Here is a 21,694-nt window from a genome sequence, read left to right as displayed (position 1 = left end):
GATTGAAAATTTGGGTTGGTAATTTCAGCCGAGGGCGATTTGCCCTGTCCGCACAATCGGACATTTTACGCCAGACCAACGCCATTGTCCACAACGGCGCCACGACAAATCGGAACGGTGATTTTACCAATCTGCACGTTTTAAACATCTCCTCGACGGCCGCCCGCCCTTTCCCACAAATCTCCATTGTCGAAATCAACATGTTTGACAATCTTGGCTACCTGTGTATGGGTTATATACTTTTGGGTTTTCTTTGGTCAAACACCCTGAACTTTGTGGAAGCAGCATTTCCTCCTTGTTGATAACTACGTATTTAGGTAAACTTGTTTTGGTGAACGCCGCAATGCCGTTCAAAGACTCAACTAGTACACAGACAAATGACTCCCCCATGTGTTACCTCATACAGCTTGTTACCTCATGCGTGGCCAGCTTGTAACTTGGCTCTCATTTATATCTAGCTTGGTGGCTTCGGTACTGTATAATGAAAGCACCCCGTCACAGTCTTCGCTATACGACAGCTGAGTGTTTATTACAACCAATTCACTGCAAGCTTCTGGTGGCCTCAATTAGGGCAACTGTGGTCATTTAACACAAGTTTGACCTTTTCAAGCCTTTTATTGGACCTGATATAAAAATGATGCCTCGCCAACATTCTTCAATCCTGGCACTCCTCCGGTGCCCAGTGCCGGCCGTATATGCCATATCTTCTACCGTTGGTTACGATAATACAATAGCCAGTCATACCGCACCATCCCTTTCCCTGGCCGCAGCTGCGGCCAAATTTATTCGGCCATGATGTTTTCTTTGTCGAAAATGCCTCTTTGACACGTTCTTTGAACTCGGCTCTGCGTTCATTTTGTTGCTTTTCTGTAATTCCGCATCAGTTATCATTGTTCTTCTTTCCCTATCCTTTGCTGTTAGCAATAACGTTGGGCTCCACATCTCCGACCCCCCTAAAGTCCGGCCCCCTTGAAAAATGTAACGACGAAATACCCCTTTTATAAACCGATTTAAATGTAAACCTATCAACGCACAATAATACAATCATTGTCAGGCTCTCCCGGTTCGCTAACCTCTTCTCCATCGTTCAAAGCTTCTAAACAGTCCCTATTATTTTCCTGTGCTTCATAAACGTTTTTTTTGCTGACCAAAAGCTCGTTGGGATCCGGAATCACCCTTTTCCTTTTGACCGGCCGTACCGCCTCCAATTTTGCTTTTAACAAACTGATTTTTTGCTGAGCTTCAGCCAATAAGATATCCTTGGTTTCGAAGCTTTTTTGGACTTTTGCAAACAAAAGCCGTGAAGTGGCGTTACTTTTTTCGGACCGGGAAATTTCCTGTAGTTGAAGTCGAATATCTCGGGTCGTTTTAGGGGTTTTCCAAATAAGTAAAGACTGGTCGTTAATTTTTTGGGTTGGATTTTCCGGTGTTTTATCCCTTTGGAAGCCGTTATTTTTACCTTTTTCGACGTTGGCGTTGCTATTTTCTAATAAAAAAGGGTTTAAAAGTGGTTTTGCCAAGTTCACCGGCCATAACCCCGTCGTACGCCAACCAGATTGAATGGTTTTTGCTATAAATGCTTTTGATCTGGCTTTTCGATAGCAAAGTAGAAAGTTTCGTTTCCCAACAACCGTTGAACAGCAAAACTGGTTTACAAATCCCAGGTGACGTCGATAAGCTTCCTTTAACGGCCCAAAAACCGATAAATCCAACGGTTGAAGAACGTGTGACGAATGAGGGGGTAAATATAGGAGTTGAATATTGTTTTGCAAGCAAAGAAGCATAAATTCGTCCGTTATATGTGATCCATGGCCATCCAGAACTAATAACCGCTTTTCAGGGGTTAAAGGTTGGGTATACGGAATAAACACCTTTTTTAACCATTCGATACCTGTTTCATTATTTGTCCACCCGTTTTCGGTTGCATGAAATTGCCAGGTATCGAAAGGACTTAAATCAGCTGGAAACCATTGTTGCTGTACGTTTTTCCCCTTAAATATAACGAGGGGAGGTATAACAGCCCCCGTAGCTGATACACATTCGATTATGCTCGTCCAACCCCGCGTTCCAGGCTCTTTTCGCTGTAATGGCCGGATTTTATTACGCCCTAACACCAGGCCATTAGATCCTTTGCCTTCCATTATACCTGTTTCGTCCATATTCCAACGGTTGGCCGGTTTTATAGTATCGACAACGGGATTTTTCAAATAGGACCACCAAGATTTAATTACCTCGGTTGTAGCCCCATTAACCCGGGCATTTTCTATTCGCCGGGGTCTTTGGGTTTTCAAAATTGGATATCGGGCTATAAAACGGCTAACCCAATGTTTCCCAAGGCTTTTTCTTTCTCCGGCGGCCTGAAGAATTCGTTCCGCAAAATAGCGTAGTTCTTGATGCGTTGGCGGAAGGCCTAACGCGGCCTGCGCAAGTACCCAATCTGCCAAATAGGTTTCCTGCTCCTGTGAAAGCCTTTGACAAAATCTTTTCGCTTGTTGAATTGACTGGGCCCCCTTTAAACGATCGTGAAGGGTACTCCGAGGAATACCCCATTTTTGCGAGGTTTTGTGAACTGATTTGCCATTTCTTATGTCAGAAATGGCAGCAAGAAGCTGATTTTCAGTGTACTGTTTCATTGGACTGGTGGCGTAAAGAACTCTGTGAACGGTCCCCCGCATATAGGGAATGGAAATTCCAATACACACCGAGAAAGGAGCCCGAGGAACTGCGTTTGCCAAGACCCCTACTGGGCCATTATTTGGCCATGAGGACCGGCCACGGCGATTTCAAAGCCTACCATGACCGTTTCAACCACCAGGATGCAAACACCTCGTGTGCCTGGTGCTGGAAGCGGACCTCCCCTGAGCACCCGGTGCACTGCCGCTATTCGCGGGCGGTGTGGAGAAACTGGCCGTGGCCTAATAACGACCGGCCGGCCGGGCCGCCAAATCGCGCCCAACGCTGGAAATTCTTCCAGACAAGCTTCGGGCAACCGAAAAGCTTTGAGGCGTTTTCGATAGCCACCAACTACTTCAGCGCCCGCCCCAGAGCGGCCCGCCAGCGCCCCGCGCGCCACGAACGCACTTTACGCCTAGGGACACCGATCGTAAACGACTCGAACTCTGACGAGGAATAGACTTACTGCCTTTTCACCCACACTTCACGGCACAAGCCGTCAGACGAACCCTCCGTGCACCTTAGGCACGGGGTCGCGTCAGTGAACTAACCCCCTAAGCAGGACCGGGCCCGAACCCGGTCAGGCACGATCCGCCTCTGCCCTCCTTGTTTTCCCCCTGTGTAAATAAAGAAGATAGAACGCGCGCCGAGATACCCCTCGGGAGGTTGCTAACGGCCGGCTAACAAGCCGGGCCGAGCCCGGCGTTAACTAATACTACTACTACTACTACTACTACTGTTTCATTGGAAGGTTTGGAGCAAGAATCTTCAAAAATCAAGTTCTAAAGTGAAAAATTCGTCTAGATATTTATAAAATAAAACAAAGGGTTGACGTGGCTGAGTAGATATTTTTAGGGGCCGGACTTTAGGGGGGTCGGAGATGTGGAGCCCAACGTTAGTGATGGAAGGAGGCTTCGTTACCAGAGTGGTCCACGACGTTGAGAGCCTGATCTTTGGAAGTGGCGGGCTTGATGCCACTCTCTTTTAATGATGCAGCTGTGAGTGACAATTACGTCTTAGTGCAATGATCCTATTATCAAAGTGTTAACGGTCGCTACTCACCCTCTGTGGCTGTGGTCAGGGCTAGAGAGACAGCCAGAGTTAAAATGGTAGTCAGTTTCATGGTGTTTTTGTGCGGGACGATTGAAACTTCGTACGATACTAGTTGAAAGAAGAACTGGAAAGACGTCAAGGTAAAAGGATTAAGATAAACTACAACTTGTGGTAGTAATTCTGGGGGTAATTAGCAATCCACCAAGGTCTTTAGCGTGTTTGTATTGTATACACAAGATAGTGCTTTAATAGAGTTACCGGACGAGTAAGGCGGCGTGGAAGTAATTGGAGTAATGACTAACAAATAGTGGCTTTAAAAAGGTCTTCACTCCCCATAATAGCCGCAAATATCATGCAACGGGGAGTCCGATAAGATGTTGAAAAGTATCAATGACTCAAACAGCTACCTAGGTAGGTAGGTGGGTATCTAGGAAGCGTAGCAGGGCTAGCTAGGAATTTCGCAGATAGGCGATACAGGACACCATTATTATAACAGGGAGGACAAAAAGAAATCATTTTAGAAAGCTAGAAGTCCCAGTAATATACATAAATCACTGAAATAGCGTCTCTCTGAGAAACGGCCATAAGAACTCCGAAAAGAAACGAAACGAGAGACACCGGATTTCGAATAGGACTGGAGTTATGGCTACTGGTGAGGAGGGCACAAGGGATAAGAATCAATTATTATGGAGCAATATTCAAGAAAGGTCTTTCCAGCTGGTAGCAGAAGTACTTTGTAGCATTCTTAATTGGTATGCATCGTCGCGCCCGGAACAGGCTTGGTTTCCAAAGGTGCCATCAAAAGTATGAAAACATGTGGTCGCGTTTGTGGGATTGCGTTCGCATACCGAGGTAGTTTTGGACATCACCCACTAAATAGTTCAAGTACCTGCAAGTAATTCCTCTTCCAAAGACGAATGAAGCCATTTCGGTCCGTGTAACCATCTCCGGGTTACCCTTTCAACCTTTTCAATTGTAGACACACCAACAAACACCTTCAAGGTTTTCGACCCATATCACCAAAATGAAGCTCTAAATGGTGTTGTTCGCCACCCTTAGGTTAATTCCGTCGCCGCCTCTCCTGGCACGTTCCTGGCAGACTGCGCCTTGAAAATAGCACAATGCAACTCTATGTGCAAAGGTGAGCTGAAACTAAGACCACAGTTGATAGTATGTTGCTCTGCAAGCTCATCAAATAATCTTGTTGATATTATAGGCACGAGATACTTGCACGGAAGGTCCGAAGGGAGGGATACCCTTCAGTAATCGCGCCAAGAAATTCATTCATAGTGTATTCCTTTACAAGTTGAACGCATTCTCGAATCCCAGCCTCAATGTGCAACACCCAGAATTTTGGATTTGAAGGGGTAGGGCCGAATATAGGCAAAAGTGAAGAGGGAATGGGAAAAAAAAAAGCAAACAAAGCCGCAGATTGTGGTCAAGGATCTCAATAACGCTGACCGGACGACTCACCGAAAATGAAGGCTGTCCCTCGACCATGCCAGACGAATAGGCTCCCACTTTCACATTTAACTACCAGGTGGGGATGCGAACAGTCTTCGAAATTCGATACCAAGTTGCGTACCTAGGTACTATCATGGGGCTAATTACAATTGGTCGTCGCCCAGGTACACTATTCCCTAATGATAAATGGGGTGGAGTGGTAATTTTGAAAAAGGGTCCAGGGTGTTACGATCAAGGTATCGGGGTAGCCTGTTTTTAGGGTAAAGTACAGTGGGTTGAAGCAATTGAACGTCTAACTGGGTAACTGGGGTTCTTAATAACTGGGGGTGAAATTATAATCGTTCTCAAATAAATTTTGAGGTTAACTAGAATTTAATTGCTGCTAAATAATCCTAAAATCGAATTTATTTATATGGTAATAAACGTACTTTATATAAATTATATTCCGAATATAATTTTTCCTAATTTGTTACAAATCGCAGAAATTATTTCCCTTAATTTGTTATATTTTTTAATAACTATTGAAATTATTTTTTTGGCAATTACGTAAAATTACGTAATTTTTTTTTATATAATCCTTTTTTTGCCGGTCGGTGATTTTTTTGGGCGGGTGTCGTTAAAAGGGGTGTAACCCCACCTGGCCTCCCTGGTACCGGCCCAATTATTTGGTCGTAATATTAGGTTTCCTTTTTTTTGGCCAAATCCCTTTGGCCTTTAAATAATCCGTATTTTTTTAATCCCTGTTTTGGTTTTTTTTTTTCCTGGTTAATTTTTTTACGCCATATTTAATTGTATAACCAAACCAAAATCTGGTCGTTCGTCGATAAAACGTTATTACGCCTTTTTTTTCCCCTATTATCGACGGATACCGTTAAAATAGCTTCCTATAATCCCTACCGTGCCAAAGGCGCAACGTTTTATTAAATGTGAGGATCAGGCCCCTAGACCTACCCTCAGAATCACGACTCGGCTCCACACCGAGCCAGGGATCGGACAAGGATCCACTACCTCCGGATTTAAGCGCGTCTCTTGAGCGCGTCGTCGATTGTAATTTCTCTCTTCTCTTCAGTTTAGAATTTTCGTCGATAGCGCCTAATACACTGAGGTTCTCCAATGTATGCCTGGCCGTGACATTAAATATTTTTTCAGGATTTTGTTCGTTATATGGAATATATTTGTTCCAATCGTTTTGGGTATAATATATTGGGTTTGTCCGCTGTTTAAATCCGTTATATTAATTGTTAATATTTGAAATTGGATGCGGAAATCGAGGCGTTTAAAAAGCAAATTTATATATAATAAACGAAATTATTTCGTTTGCGAAAATAAAAAAAACTGTGGTTTAAAAAAATAATGCGAATTATATTTCGCGGAATTAATAATTTGGAGGAATTGGATTGGGTGGAACGTAAAAAGGCGGAATAAAAGAAACGTCGACAATTAGCCGAAATTTTGCCTAAAATATTTTTGGAATTGTTTTTTCCGGATTCCAATTTTGTTTGGGATTCGATTTTCCCAATGGGTCCTTTAAATTTTTCGTTATTGGATAAAATAAATGTTTTTGCGCAATATTCCGTTGGTATATTGTTTTTTTGGTGTTTTTATTTTATATTGCATATTAATCGTTTTTTGGTAAATTCGTTTGGTGGTATAATTTCGAATCCTGGTCGGTCTTTAATTTTTGAAAATGGTAGGTAATATTTTTTTAAATCGTCTTTTTTTTGGTTAATTTGTTCGCAAATCCAATTTTTAATAATATTGGCGGAGCGGTTCCTGGTAATCCTGGAAATGGTTAAAAAATTCCCAAATATTTTTTTTATACCCATAATTTTCCTATTTAACAAAATATTTTATTTTGCCGTAATTTTGTTTATGGTCGAATATGTGAGGATCAGGCCCCTAGACCTACCCTCAGAATCACGTGAGGATCAGGCCCCTAGACCTACCCTCAGAATCACGTGAGGATCAGGCCCCTAGACCTACCCTCAGAATCACGACTCGGCTCCACACCGAGCCAGGGATCGGACAAGGATCCACTACCTCCGGATTTAAGCGCGTCTCTTGAGCGCGTCGACGATTGTAATTTCTCTCTTCTCTTCAGTTTAGAATTTTCGTCGATAGCGCCTAATACACTGAGGTTCTCCAATGTATGCCTGGCCGTGACATAATTCTAAACTCACTATGATTTGCTGGTGAAGCAATTAAAATATATCGTTCAATCCCTTCATTCAATTATTCACTACGTCGGCTGTGCACGACGGTAAACTAGGCCACAGAAGACACCATTCGCGAAATCAATGTCGCCGCGTAAGAATTACGGCCCACCGATTCGCCAATCCCAACGCGTGACAAACGCAAACTCAGCAAAGCCAGATAATTTGGCTTCAGGCACTGCTACTCCCAACACCGAAGGTTCGGATCAAAACGGAGAGATTACAGTTGCCCCAGTGAGCCCAGAGCCAGTAGAGCCCGCTCCTACCAGCGCCAACACAGAGCCTGAAGAGCCCGTTGAGCCCCAATACGACACAGAGCAAGATCAGCCAGTCAACAGCATCGAAGTTGACGGATCGTACGAGTACGAGTCAGTTTCCGAACACTCAGGAGAGGCGCGAAGCCCTCCCCACCAACCTTCTGCCAAGACGCCAGACGGCAGGAACGAAATTCCGAAATTTCCAAGCAGAGCGCCCTCGCCTGCCGCCCAAATGAGAAGCGAAATGGCAAACGAAAGCGAAAACACAACCGGCCAGGCCACCATCACTCAATCGCATTTGCAAGACCTCTTGGCTACTATTGCCCAACTGAAGGACCAGTTGGCCACCCAAAACAACTCCACCAGTAATGGAGCCCGTGGGGTTACACCCTTTAACAGCGCCTTCGGTGGGACCGATTTTAAACCTGTTGGATTTGCCGCCCATGATGCCTTTAGGCCCTACGGAAATGGCCAAATTAGCGTTAACCCCGGGTATAATAGAAAAGCCCGCAAGACCGGCGTTGACCCCGGATCTTTCGAGGGTAAGGACGACACCTTCGACACGTGGATCATCCAAGTCGCCGATATGATGGAAGAAGATGAAAGCACTTACAAGACCGAACGTAGCCGTATGGCAGCCCTTTTTTCGTTAACAAAAGGACCGCCTAACGACCTATTGCGTAGCCGTTACGCCTCGAAAGAAAACCCTTTTAGCGGTGTTGCCGAGATGGTCGCAACTTTAGCTGCGGTGTACCACGACGATAACCAAGGCACTAAAGCACGCCGAGAACTGGCTGAAATGATGTTTGACCCAGCAGACAAAACTATGGACATCCATGTTTTTGTTGGCAAAGTTAACACTTTGGCGGACCGCGCCAACATTCTCAAATCAGAGCGTAAAACCCTACTATACGAACATATTCCGGCAAAATTGAACACCCAGCTTTTCGACGACGCTAAAAATCCGGATATATCGTACGAGTCTTTCGTGAACAAAGTCGCCAACGCTGCACTGGCTAATCAGCGCGCCTACGAGGAAAACCTTAAACGGAAACAGGCTAAAAAAGGGCGCCAATCGCCCGAGCCTCGTCGTCGCCGTTCCCGCGATTACGAACACAGGAGAGAGGTTAAAACAGCGACTCCCACACCCGTTAAGGAAGTAGTCACTCTTTCCGACAAGGAAAGGAGCGCTCTTTTGGACGCAGGTCTTTGTTTTCTATGTAAGAAGGCCGGCCACCAATCCCGTCACTGCCCCGATCGCAAAATTATCGCCAATATGTTACAGGCTCTGGACCATGGGGATTCGTATTCGCAGCCTGACAATTCGACTCGCAACTCGTCGTCGACTTCTTCGTCTGATTCGGAAAACTGCTAAGGCTGCCGGAAGTCTCCTCGGCAGTCTGCATGCCTCAGATAGCTAAAATCGATCGATCACCTAAATTAAACACCTTTCTTGCTCCCATTCAATTGCAAGACAAAGGTCGTGGTCTCAACGCCCAAGCTCTCTGTAACACCGGAGCAGATGTGTACTTGTCCATCCGACCGAGCCTCGCGAAAAAGGTCGCCCAACGTTTAGAACTACCTATTAAAAAGCTCCCCAAGCCTTTGGACTTTGGAGATTTTAACAGGAAGGTCACCGCAAGAGCCACCGAATACCTTCGGCTCACTTTGCAAATCGACGGACGACAATTCCCACGGCAGAAATTCATCCTCCTTGAAACGGCCCACGATGTGTTCATCGGACAAGAATGGTGGACGAAACATCGAGTAGGCTTATTCCCAGCTACCCGCAGCTTCGTTTGGCCCAACGACCTGCCCGCCATGGCCCAATACTCACCCGCAATCGTTGTACAACGTTCGAATCCGCCTCTGGACCTTAAGGCCCAAGCTGACGCAGTCCGCCGGGACCGCAAAATGGAACAAGAAGACCGTCGCATCCAGGTCCGCAAAATACTTCGAAGCCCTAAACGCCAACACGAAAACCAGGCTCAGATCACAGAAATTAACGCCTTCCCGACTATCCCAAAGACCGTTTCCAACAAAGGCCTGCCAGCTAGTATTTGTGCCCTCCTTAACGACCCTCGTCAAGATCGATGGAAACGATCCCCGTTACCCACGGAGCCTATACCGTTGGTACCAGTAAACGATACGTCTACGACCAGCCTAAATGCGGTATCAGCCCTGCAATGGAACAAGACTCACGATGGACATCCCATTCCATTTCCTGCAGGCGAAGACCCGGAGCACATCGCGCAAGTACGAGCCAAGTTACCCAAAGCACTTGCCCACCTTGAGGGTTTCTTTTCCAAAAAGGCGTCGACGATTCTCCCGCCTAGCCGACCCGGCTTCGACGTGGTTTTGGAACTCGAGAAACCTTTGGAGGGGAGGCCAGCCCGCTATTCGACCCCTTTCGCGATAATGGAGTTGGAAAAGGAAACCATCGACGAACTTCTGAGGATCGATTTCATTGAACGGACAATGGAGGAGACCGCAGCTTCGACTCTGTTCGTTCCTAAACCGCAATCGAAGGAGCAGCGTTTTTGTGTGGATTACCGATGGGTAAACAAATTTATCAAAGGACGACAAGTACTTGCCCCCGACGTGGCCGGGACGTTGAGCAGATGTGGAAAAGCCCGGAGGATGACCAAGATCGACATTATTCGAGCTTTTAACAGATTGCTAATGGATCCGAAGTCACGGTATTTAACGGCGTTCAAAACGCGACAAGGCACATTTCAGTGGAAGGTCCTACCCTTTGGACTGAAGGTCGGACCCGCCTGGTTCCAAGCTTTTATCAACGCTCAGCTTAATAAACTGCTGGACGCTTTCGCGAGCGCCTACGCAGACGACGTGTTAATTTATACCGAGGATAAATCGGAGCAAGTCCACTTTGAGCAAACCGAGGAGGTTATTTACAGGTTGCACAAAGCCGGACTCCAAGGCGATATTAAAAAGTCAAGTTTCGGCGTTTTCGAAATCGAGTACCTGGGTTTACTTCTAGAGATCGGTAAAGGTATCCGCATCGACCCCAAAAAGGTCGAAGCCATCACCAGCTGGCAATGGGACGATATCACCTCCGTTTCCGCAGTACGATCCTTCCTAGGCTTATGCAATTTCGTTCGGACGTTCTGCCATCACGCCAGCGAACAAGCAGAACCTCTGACCCGATTATTGAAAAAGGGAGTCCCGTTCGAAAGAGGCCCCGAGCAGAAATCTGCCTTTGAAGCGCTGAAACAACTGGTGGTCACCGCCCCCGTGATGAGTTTCTTCAAACCCGGTATGCCTGTCAGGATGGACACCGACGCCAGTGGCAGGGCCACCGCCGGTGTCGTGTGGCAGCAACAGGACGATGGCAGCTGGAAGCCAATCGGCTATTCGTCCAAAACCATGTCCCCTGCTGAACAAAACTATCCGATTCAGGACCAGGAGCTATTAGCTGTGATTAATACGCTAAAGGATTTCGAACCAGCCCTGTTGGGTACCAAGTTCTGTGTTTTCACCGATCACCAGGCCCTAATTTATTGGTCGACCAAGAAACTTTTGTCCGCTCGCCAGATACGATGGGCTGACTACCTGGCCAACTTCGACATCACCTTTAAATACCGTCCCGGCAAGGATAATGTGGCAGCCGATGCCCTTTCGCGCAAAAACGTCGACAACCCTACGGTCAAGGCCCGAGCTGTGCTAGACCGCACCATGGCATTAATCCCTCCGGAAAAGATTAACTTCCAACCCGGCGAGCCCCCTCCAACAATTAACAACTTGGAACCCTCCGCACCTCAAGGAGCTGACCTAGTGGCCCTTATCCTGGAAGAGAACCTAAAACAGAACCTAGGTTACCACGACAATTTGTTAACGGTACCCGAGACTACCCAGGATGGCAAGATCTTCTTAAGAACGGCTCTCATCCGCGAAGCTCATGAGCCCAAGATCTTCGGCCATGGAGGCCAGAATAAAACCCTCAGCCGCCTGAAAAGAGATTACTGGTGGCCCGACAGAAATCGAGACGTTAAACGCTACATTAAGAATTGTCGCGAATGTCAACGCAACAAGGTACGACATGATAAGACGCCTGGGCTGTTGCACCCACTGGAGATCCCTAGACGGTGTTGGCAGCACGTAATGGTAGACGGCAAAGATATGCCCAAGGATAAAGAAGGCTATAATTACGTCTGGGTCTTCATCTGCCGATTGACCAAACTTTTGGCCACCCTACCGGGAAAAAAGACGGACACCGCGGAAACCTTGGCCATGCGGTATTATCAGACCGTGTACCGTTGGAAAGGCGTCCCCGATTTATGGCTTTCCGACAACGCCGGACCGTTTATATCCGAGTTCCTAAACACTTTAAACGAGTTGACAGGAACAAAGCATAAACATGGAAGCGCCCGCCACCCTCAAAGTCAGGGCAGCGTCGAAATTACCAACGCTGAATTGGATCAGAAAATGCGCTTCTATATAGACAAATACCAAACGAATTGGCGACGGCATATTCCCGCCTTCGACTTCGGCCACAATTCGTCCGTTCACGCCTCTATCGGCATGGCACCGATCGAAGCAGAAACAGGAGCTCGCCCTAGAGACCCGCTCTCTCTACCTTTACCCGAAGAAGACCTGGAGACCGGTCAGCAACAAAAGGCGCTGGAAATGGTCCGCCAAGCTCGGCAAGCTCAGGAGCTGGCCCGCAACAATGGACTCGGAGCGCAGATAGAGCAACAGAGGCAGGCTAACAAGAAACGGCGACCGGTCGACTTTACGGTGGGAGATGCGGTTTACGTTAGCAAAAAGGGTTTTTCCACCGAAGCTCCTACGACCAAGTTGGACTCGCAAAATGCAGGACCATGGACGATTCTCGGGGAAAAGGGTCACAGCTTCATTCTCGACACCCCTGCCTGGTATAAAGGTAGTAAGCTGTTCCACGCCAGCCGACTGCGCAAAGCAGCAACGGATCCATTACCTCAGCAGTATCAAAAGCCGGAACCACCGGTCGAGATTAACGGAGAACCGGAGTGGGAGGTGGAGCAAGTGTTGGCCTCGCGACTATTCGGACGAAAGAAGACGTTGCAATATCAGGTATCGTGGGTCGGACTCGACCCTGATGAGACATGGTATGAGGCCCGCGACTTGAAAAATTCACCAGTACTGCTGGATACCTTTCACAGGGAGTACCCGGACGCAGCAGGACCTCCGGTAAATTTGCAACAGTGGATCAGGAGCGCAGCAGAGGATATTTTTGCGGAAGACGGACCTGAGGACAATGTTGCCGAACACGATGCGAAAGAGACACGAGAGCGGCGGAAGGCCCCGAGGAGACACACGTAACAGACTCAAGACTCTGACCGCCTACGTCGATCAGGCCTTAAAGGGGGGTAATGTGAGGATTAGGCCCCCAGACCTACCCTCAGAATCACGACTCGGCTCTACCAGCCACGCTGAGCCAGGGATCGGACAAGGGTCCACTTACTCCGGATTTAAGCGCGTCTCTTGAGCGCGTCGTTGATTGTAATTTCTCTCTTCTCTTCAGTTTAGAATTTTCGTCGATAGCGCCTAATACACTGAGGTTCTCCAATGTATGCCTGGCCGTGACAATCTTTTCCTCGCTGGACTTTTTTTCGAAATTTTCGTTTAATTTTTATATTAAAAATTAATTGGTTGTTTTAATATAGTGGGTTTGTTCCAAAAAATTTTTATCCGATTTTCCGAAGGTATCCGAATCCGTAAATTCGGGTAATTGGGTCTTTTATCGATATAATTTCGTTGGTTATCCTGTTTTTAAGGGTATTCGGTTTTGTCACGGGCAGGCAGGGCGGACAGGTAGGTGCGGGCAATCAGGTAACAGGACAGAGTATATTGGCTATCTAGTCTTCCAGGCACAGGGTAGCAGGTGGTTGTTGACGAAGACGTAGCTCGAGGAGCTACATATCGGAGACTGCAGAGATTTCGCGTAGATATACGCGCGCGAGGCGCTCGGCCCTCGCGCCTTCACGTGACAGGGGTCATGACTAAGCGACAGCCCAGTGGCTGTCCTTCAGGTCTGTGACAGTATTCCCCCCTTCCAGGCCGAGCTCCGTCACGGCCGGGGCCCGGGCTTATGGGGGTATCGACGGTGGAAATTCTTTACCAATTGAGCAGCGTTTTCCAGGTAATCGGCAGGTTCAGTCGTGGGTTCGCTATATCCAGCCCAACGGACGATATATTTCAGCCGGCGGCCTCCTCGGCCGCGGGTTTCCCAAAAGGAGTCGAGGATCTCTTCGACTTCGTATTCTCTCTCACCTTCCACTTCCAAATGGGGTGGCGGTGCAGGTTGTTGGCCCGGCAGGGGCTCAACGTCAGCAGGTTTTAGTCGGTTTATATTGAAAACAGGGTGTACTCTCATAGACGACGGCAGGTCCAAACGGTAGGCGTACGGGCTAATCACTTCAGAAATTCGGAAGGGTCCCAAGTTCTTCCAATCCAGTTTCTTCTGCGGGCGGGCGGTCTGGATGTTCCGTGCGTCTAACCATACATATTGGCCGACGGTAAGCCGGCGGGCCGGGGTACGGTGTCGGTTCGCCTGTTCTTCGTAACGGGCTTGGGCGGCGGTCATTTCGGCGCGGGCTTGTTCCAGAATGGCTTCCATTCGGGCGGCTAGCTTTTCGGCATCCCGCTGGGCGGGCAAAGGCTGGTTCAGGGGTACCGGCTCGAATCCCATGCGGGGATGGAATCCGTAAGTCGCGTAAAACGGGGAGGTTCCGGTGGTCTCGGACTTGTGGGAGTTGGCTGTGAATTCGGCGAGGGGAAGCCAACTTTCCCAATCATCTTGCAGGTAGGCCACATAAGCTCTCAAATATTGTTCCAGGGACGCGTTAAAACGCTCGGTCTGTCCGTCAGTCTCGGGGTGGTGAGCAGTGGATAGCAGGCTGTCGATTTTCAAACGGGTTGTCAGGTGTTTCCAAAACTTCGACACGAATTGGGTGCCTCTATCCGAAACTATCGTCAGGGGCAACCCGTGTAGTTTCCATACGTGGTGTAGGTACAGGTTGGCGGTGTCCTCGGCATTGCAGGTCCCTTTACAAGGGACGAAGTGTCTCATCTTAGTCAGGCGGTCTACGACCACTAGAATGGCGTCGTGGCCGTTGCTTTGCGGCAAATGTGTGATAAAATCCATCGACAGGTGTTGCCATGAGCGTTCAGGAGTGGGCAGGGGTCGCAGGAGGCCCTGGTGGCCTTCGCGGGACGGGTTGATTCGGCGGCAGGTCTGGCATTTCTTTACCCATAATGATACGTAATGTAGCATTCCGGGCCAGTAATATTCTCGGGACAGCAGGTCGTAGGTTTTTGCTTTGCCGGGGTGACCGGCGACGGGGGAGTCGTGGCAGCGGCGCAGGATCTCGGCTTTCAGATTATTCGAATCGGGTACGTACAGTCTATTGCGGTAATACAAATAGCCGGATCGTTCTTCGCATTCGGCCAATTGCAGCTTGGGGTGGCGGTCGGCGCCTGTCCTCAACGCTTCTAGGGCAGATTGCGTTATCGGGTCGGATTCGTATCCGGCGTCTAGTAGCTCTATCAGGTGTCTTGGCAATAGGGGTTTGTTTTGGCGGATTATGGGTTGTAACCGGGTGGGGCGGGCAGGTAAATTGTGTTCTTTCAGTACGACTTGTGTTTGGTGCTTAAGTCGTTCATCCCCCTCCTCAGGCATATCCTCTGACCTCCTGGTTAGTGCGTCGGGTTTCGCTCCTTGTTTCCCGGGTCGGTAGGTGATACGGAAATTAAATCTTGACAGGAATTCGGCCCATCGGGCTTGTCGGCGGTTGAGCATTTTCGTCGTCGTGAAATATTCCAGGTTGCGGTGGTCCGTAATTACTTGGACCGGGGACGACGTCCCTTCGAGTTCCGGGCGCCATTCTTCAAAACAGCGGATAATGGCTAGCAATTCTTTGTCGTAAATCTCGTAATTGCATTCGGTAGCTGTGTGTTTTTTCGAAAAGAACGCGACGGGGCGGAGTATTCCGTCGTCGCCGTATTGTGACAATATTCCCGCAGAAACATAATCGGAAGCGTCGGTCTCCAGGATCACATCCTTTTCCCAATCGAAGTGCGCCAGTACGGGGGCTTCGGTAAACTTTCTCTTCAGCAGTCGGAAGGCGGTTTCGCAGGCGCTATTCCATTCGAATGCGACGTCTTTCTTGGTCAATCTCGTCAAAGGGGCTACGATCTTTGAGAAATCTCGGATAAAGCGCCGGTAAAAGTTGCCAAACCCCAAAAATGCTTGTACGTCAGTAAGCTTTTTGGGTGTTTGCCAGTCCAGGACAGCGGTGATTTTTTCAGGGTCCATTTTTACGCCTTCGACGCCGACCAGCAGGCCCAGGAACTTGGTTTCCGTCACGAAGAATTCGCACTTCGCGGCGTTGGCGTATAGCCCGGCTTTCCTCAGGGCTTCCAGTACGAGTTTCAAATGTTCTTCGTGTTCTGTTCGGGTGCGGCTATAAATCAAAATGTCGTCCAGGTAGGCTGTACAAAATACGTCTAAGTATTCGCGCAGGGAGTCGTTTATATATCTCTGGAACGTCGCGGGGGCTCCCGTTAGCCCGAAAGGCATGACTAGGCTCTCGTATAAGCCGAATCTCGTGCGGAATGCCGTCAGGTATTCTTCCCCCTTTTTAATCCGAATATTGTTAAAAGCGGAAACGATATCGATTTTCGAGAAGAATTTCATGCCGGCCAGGTTGTTCAGGGTCTCTCGGACTAGCGGCAGCGGGTAACGGTCTTTTACGGTAATGTTATTCAGCGCGCGGTAATCCACGCAAAACCTCAACCCTCCTCCCTGCTTCTTCACGAACAAAACGGGCGAGGCGACGGATGACGAACTGGGTCTGATAAACCCTTTTTTCAACTCTGCGGTCAGCCATTCCTTAAGGGCTATCAGCTCTTCGCGGGACATGGCGTACAGGGGGCCGAACGGCGGCGTTTTTCCTTCTATAAGCGGGATATGGTGGTCGGACGGTCGGTGTGGGGGCAGCTTCTCGGCTTCTTGCGGGGAAAATACGTCCGCGAATTCCCGGATTGTTTCGGGCAGGGTCGGCCCGTTCCTATTTTGGGGGTCGGCGGCTAGGACCTCATCAATCTGTTTCAAGGTTACGGCGTACAGTCGGCAGGATCGGCGGCGGGCGTACATGCTCGCGGCTTGCAGGGAGATAGGGGCGATATCCATTTCGCGGAGGGACGGCGGTCGGTCAGCCTGGTACTGGGGGCGGCTTTTTTTTGGTACGGCGTGTAAAGCTTTAACCTTCTCCGGTTTGTCGGGCATATTGCAGTGTCGGCGGCAATAGTCGCTGTCAAACGTAATAACGTGTGACGCGAATCCAATCGTTGGATCGTGCTGCTTTAGCCAAGGCATTCCTAGCACAATGGGGTAGTGGGCTAGCTGTGTGACGAAGAACAGCGCGTTTTTCTGGATGTGGTCCTTGATTCTCAATTGTCCTCGGACATAATGGGTGCACTTCCCACTTTCGGCGGTCCTTCCGTCGAATACTTCGATGTCGAATGGGTTTCGCAGCGGATACATTTGTAGTTGGCGTTCTTCGGCCCATCCTTGGTCGAGGAAGCATTTTCCTTCCGCACCGCAATCGGTGAGGGCATAGGTTGGGAGGTTTTGGCCCCCCACTGTCAGTTCGGCAGGCAGGATCATCAGGTCGGATCGTTGGTTATATTCCTCTTCAACGGGGAACCCGTGAACGGCGGCGGCAGAGATGCGGATCGCCGGCGGTCTATGCGCGGCCTTGGCGGCCTGGGGGCGACTTATCCCAGGCGGGCTCCGTTTTTCGAACTTCGGCTGCTGGAGCGGCTGGCGTCCGAGCCGCGGCGGGGGTTTTTAGGGAGTTTGGTTTGTATTTGGCGCGGGGATCTGGACCTGGACCTGGATCGTTCGATTCCGGCCTGGTGCAGCCGCGTGCGGCGGGTATCCGGTTCCGGGCATTTGGCAACGAAATGTTCTTGGGATCCACAACGGTAACATAGCATGTTTTCCTTGCGGTTGTGGCGGCGTTGGCTGCTCAGGTCCATAGGGTCGTTAAGCGGGAGCTCCGCGTTTGGCTTGGGGGCGGCCCGCGGTATGTCGGGTTGGGTTCGGGGAGCCGCGCGCGCGGGGGGCGCTGCGGCCCGAGGGGTACGTGTCTGTCTATTTTTATACTGCTGGTGCTGGCGGTAGCGGTTATCCAAGCTTTGCAGGTGTCGGGTGAATTCGTGGTATTGGCGAGATGGGGCGGGGTTGTGGAGGAGCATGTCCTGGAGCTCTTCCGATATTCCCTGGAATAAAAGAGGGGGGAGGGCATCCTCCGGCATTTCTCCTTCCAAAGACAGGCGTTGGAACTCCGACAGATATTCGGCGAAATCTACGTTCCGCTGCTTCAGGGCATATAGTTTGTTTTGTGCGTTTTGGACGTGGTCGGGGTCCCCGAATGCCTCCTCTAGGTATTGGAGGAGATCCGTATAATCTCCGAATTGGGGTGTGCCTCCGACCATTTTGGGCAGGATCAGGTTGTACGCTTTACCGGACAGTCGACCGGCTACATAAATCAGGCGTGATTCGGGGTTGGGGAAGCGGTCTTTGTTTGAGGTCATCTTCCCCCGGATTTGGGTGGCGAAGCGGCGGAGGTCGGAGCGGGCGCCCGTAAATTTATCGGGGTCTGGAAGTCGTTCAGAAAGGCGGGCGGAGGCGGGATGTTCGGAAGCAGGCGGCGGAGTCGTTCCCATAGGAGTAACCATAAGGGGTTCAACAGGCGTGTTGGTAGTTGGGGCGGGGGTGGTTATGTGTACCGTGGGTAGCGTTACGGTCCGAACTTCCTTCAGTTCGGACCGTGTTTTCTCTAATTCGGCGAAAGCGGCATCCCGGGAGGTTATGGCGGAGGCCTTTTCCATGGCCATGGCCAGAATGTCGGCCTGCGCCTTGTCGCGGACACGGTCCGTTTCGGCGCGGGCGCGTTGGGTCTCGGCTTCCTGCATTTCTAGGCAGGAGTTCAGGCGGACGTTGCTATCGTGCAATAGTTGCAGCTTTTGGTAGGAATCGGAGATGTAAGACACCCATTGTTCAGGGTGTCCTTGTAGGTGTTCGATCAGTTCCTCGGTCGAATCGGTTAAGATCGGGGGTTGCAGTGACGCAGGCATCGCGGGCACCTAATGAAGGAGCTACGTAATGTCACGGGCAGGCAGGGCGGACAGGTAGGTGCGGGCAATCAGGTAACAGGACAGAGTATATTGGCTATCTAGTCTTCCAGGCACAGGGTAGCAGGTGGTTGTTGACGAAGACGTAGCTCGAGGAGCTACATATCGGAGACTGCAGAGATTTCGCGTAGATATACGCGCGCGAGGCGCTCGGCCCTCGCGCCTTCACGTGACAGGGGTCATGACTAAGCGACAGCCCAGTGGCTGTCCTTCAGGTCTGTGACAGGTTTCCTATTATTAAAATTCGAATACCTCGGGGTTTTTATAAATATTATCCTACGTCGTTTTTGGAATTATTATATACCATGCAATTATTATTTGTTAATAACAATGGTGCTAACAGGGGATATAGGGGTAAACCCTAGGTGCGGCGTGGTAAATAACCAGTGCTAAAAGCGCTGAATAATAGGTAGAAATGCACTATAATTTTGGTACTGATAAATAATTGGTTGGGGGAGATTTTGCTTTATTTCCCTTACATACTCTCCGACATCGAAGTGGGGGTCCGCACGCCAGAAAAGGTTCCGGTGCCGCGAATGAATTTCCGAAAAACTAATTTGTATGGGTTTTTGAAAAAACACCCTCATTTGCATACAAACCATCTCTGGGTTTGCATTTAAACGTTGACTTGGTGAAATTTTCAACCCGGTACAGGGTAGCTGACTCGCAGGTGCAGGGTGGGTATTAAACCCGGTACAGGGTAGCTAACCCCACTCGCTGACCTTTAAATTGCATTCCTGCATTAACAAAGTAACGGAATTCCACCATTCCCCACTCCACTTCGGCACTAAATAAAATTGGCTATATACAAATAAAAGTGGGCTTATTACATGCAAAATAATGCATATAATTAACATTATTATAACAGGTAATCCAATTTATTATATTATATTAGTTAGGCCGTAATTGCTGGTAATTGGTAGCATTAAATCCTTGTGGTTTTTCGGTTTTGCCTTTAAAATTAGGGACATCTTCCTGGTTTTTCGGACAATTTTTGGCGATATACCCTTTTTATCGCATTTAAAACATTTGCCGCTTTTGGGGTTTTTACGGGGCTTTTTATATTATATGGCATTAAAATCCATAGGTTTATTATAGGTATTATAAATTATATTATAAATTTGGGGTATTATATAATGGGGCTGTTACCATCCACCATTATTTTTATAATATATAAATTGGGGGTATTGGTATTTGCGTCCCGTATTAGTTTATCGAATTAAAATAACAAATATTCGCTGTCCGCCTTATTTTTTTTATCGGCGTTCGTAAATCCGGTTGTTAAATTTAATAGCAAATTCGACGTATTCGAGAAAATCTTCGGGTCGGTCGAATTTGGATATTTCGTTTTTTATTTTTAATTTTAATCCCTGGTAAAATTGGAGGATTTTGGTTTTTTCGATTATATTTAGCTTTGTTATTAGCTTTTTAAATTCGGTTATATAAACGGAGGTTAATTTGGTTTATCGTAAATTGGCCAAATTTCGTTCGGTTTATCGTTTTTTATCGGATTCCTAAAATAAAAAACGGAGGGTGCGTTTATATTTTGCAAAAATTAAAAAAATATCGGTGATTTTTTAACGTTGTTTTTCGGGGGGTATATTAAACCATTTTTGCAACAAAAATTCGAACCAAAATAAAATTCGTTCTCGGAAAAAAATGGCCGCGTATATTACCTTTTTTATTTTATTGCGGAAAATTTCCAAATAGAATATTTGGTAAATGCGTATTTATATAAAATATTTTTTAAATTGTCCAAATATATTATCGAACGTAATTGGGGGGTTAAATTTAAATTTTTCGCGCCTATTAAAAAAAGTTCTGTTAATTATATGCATTATTTTGCATGTAATAAGCCCACTTTTATTTGTATATAGCCAATTTTATTTAGTGCCGAAGTGGAGTGGGGAATGGTGGAATTCCGTTACTTTGTTAATGCAGGAATGCAATTTAAAGGTCAGCGAGTGGGGTTAGCTACCCTGTACCGGGTTTAATACCCACCCTGCACCTGCGAGTCAGCTACCCTGTACCGGGTTGAAAATTTCACCAAGTCAACGTTTAAATGCAAACCCAGAGATGGTTTGTATGCAAATGAGGGTGTTTTTTCAAAAACCCATACAAATTAGTTTTTCGGAAATTCATTCGCGGCACCGGAACCTTTTCTGGCGTGCGGACCCCCACTTCGATGTCGGAGAGTATGTAAGGGAAATAAAGCAAAATCTCCCCCAACCAATTATTTATCAGTACCAAAATTATAGTGCATTTCTACCTATTATTTATGTCACGGGCAGGCAGGGCGGACAGGTAGGTGCGGGCGATCAGGTAACAGGACAGAGTATATTGGCTATCTAGTCTTCCAGGTACAGGGTAGCAGGTGGTTGTTGACGAAGACGTAGCTCGAGGAGCTACATATCGGAGACTGCAGAGATTTCGCGTAGATATACGCGCGCGAGGCGCTCGGCCCTCGCGCCTTCACGTGACAGGGGTTATGACTAAGCGACAGCCCAGTGGCTGTCCTTCAGGTCTGTGACAATTTAGCGCTTTTAGCACTGGTTATTTACCACGCCGCACCTAGGGTTTACCCCTATATCCCCTGTTAGCACCATTATTATTAACAAGTTCAAATAACGTTAATATTGGTTTGGAAAACCTGGAATTCCTTTTAAAATTAAATTGCGCGGAACGTCTGTTTGTGGAATTCCTGGTTGGTCCTAATAACCTGCCTGCGGAATTGGTTTTTTTCGTTTTCGCTATCGCTATTATTTTTGGGCCGAACAGGGGTTTTTTGGGCCGCCCTGCTGTTCGTAACCGGGGTGCTGGGGGTTGTCACGG

General features: G+C 48.1%; 3 protein-coding genes across 3 annotated transcripts; 1 reads left to right on the top strand and 2 right to left on the bottom strand.

Moving 5' to 3' along the window:
• Positions 1-3,568: 3,568 nt before the first annotated feature.
• Positions 3,569-3,796, bottom strand: MGG_18071 (uncharacterized protein; the record flags this gene model as incomplete). The annotated part of the gene is made up of 2 exons (XM_003721371.1): positions 3,569-3,669; positions 3,736-3,796. 2 exons carry the CDS (start codon positions 3,794-3,796, stop codon positions 3,569-3,571), a joined length of 162 nt encoding a protein of 53 aa, XP_003721419.1.
• A 304-nt stretch (positions 3,797-4,100) lies between these two features.
• On the top strand, positions 4,101-4,762 carry MGG_18070 (uncharacterized protein; the record flags this gene model as incomplete). Its single annotated transcript, XM_003721370.1, has 3 exons — positions 4,101-4,141; positions 4,290-4,478; positions 4,729-4,762. The coding sequence occupies 3 exons, from the start codon at positions 4,101-4,103 to the stop codon at positions 4,760-4,762; spliced, it is 264 nt and encodes an 87-aa protein (XP_003721418.1).
• Positions 4,763-19,223: 14,461 nt separating this feature from the next.
• Positions 19,224-19,686, bottom strand: MGG_18069 (uncharacterized protein; the record flags this gene model as incomplete). The annotated part of the gene is made up of 3 exons (XM_003721369.1): positions 19,224-19,282; positions 19,346-19,414; positions 19,572-19,686. Coding segments are annotated over 3 exons (243 nt in total), but the record flags the coding sequence as incomplete, so codon positions are not given.
• Between the last annotated feature and the right edge of the window lie 2,008 nt (positions 19,687-21,694).

Source organism: Pyricularia oryzae, chromosome 7 (genome assembly GCF_000002495.2).
Source record: "Pyricularia oryzae 70-15 chromosome 7, whole genome shotgun sequence".
Lineage (NCBI taxonomy): Eukaryota > Fungi > Ascomycota > Sordariomycetes > Magnaporthales > Pyriculariaceae > Pyricularia > Pyricularia oryzae.
The sequence above is the reverse complement of the archived record's forward strand: the minus strand, read 5'-3'. Positions and strand labels throughout refer to the sequence as shown.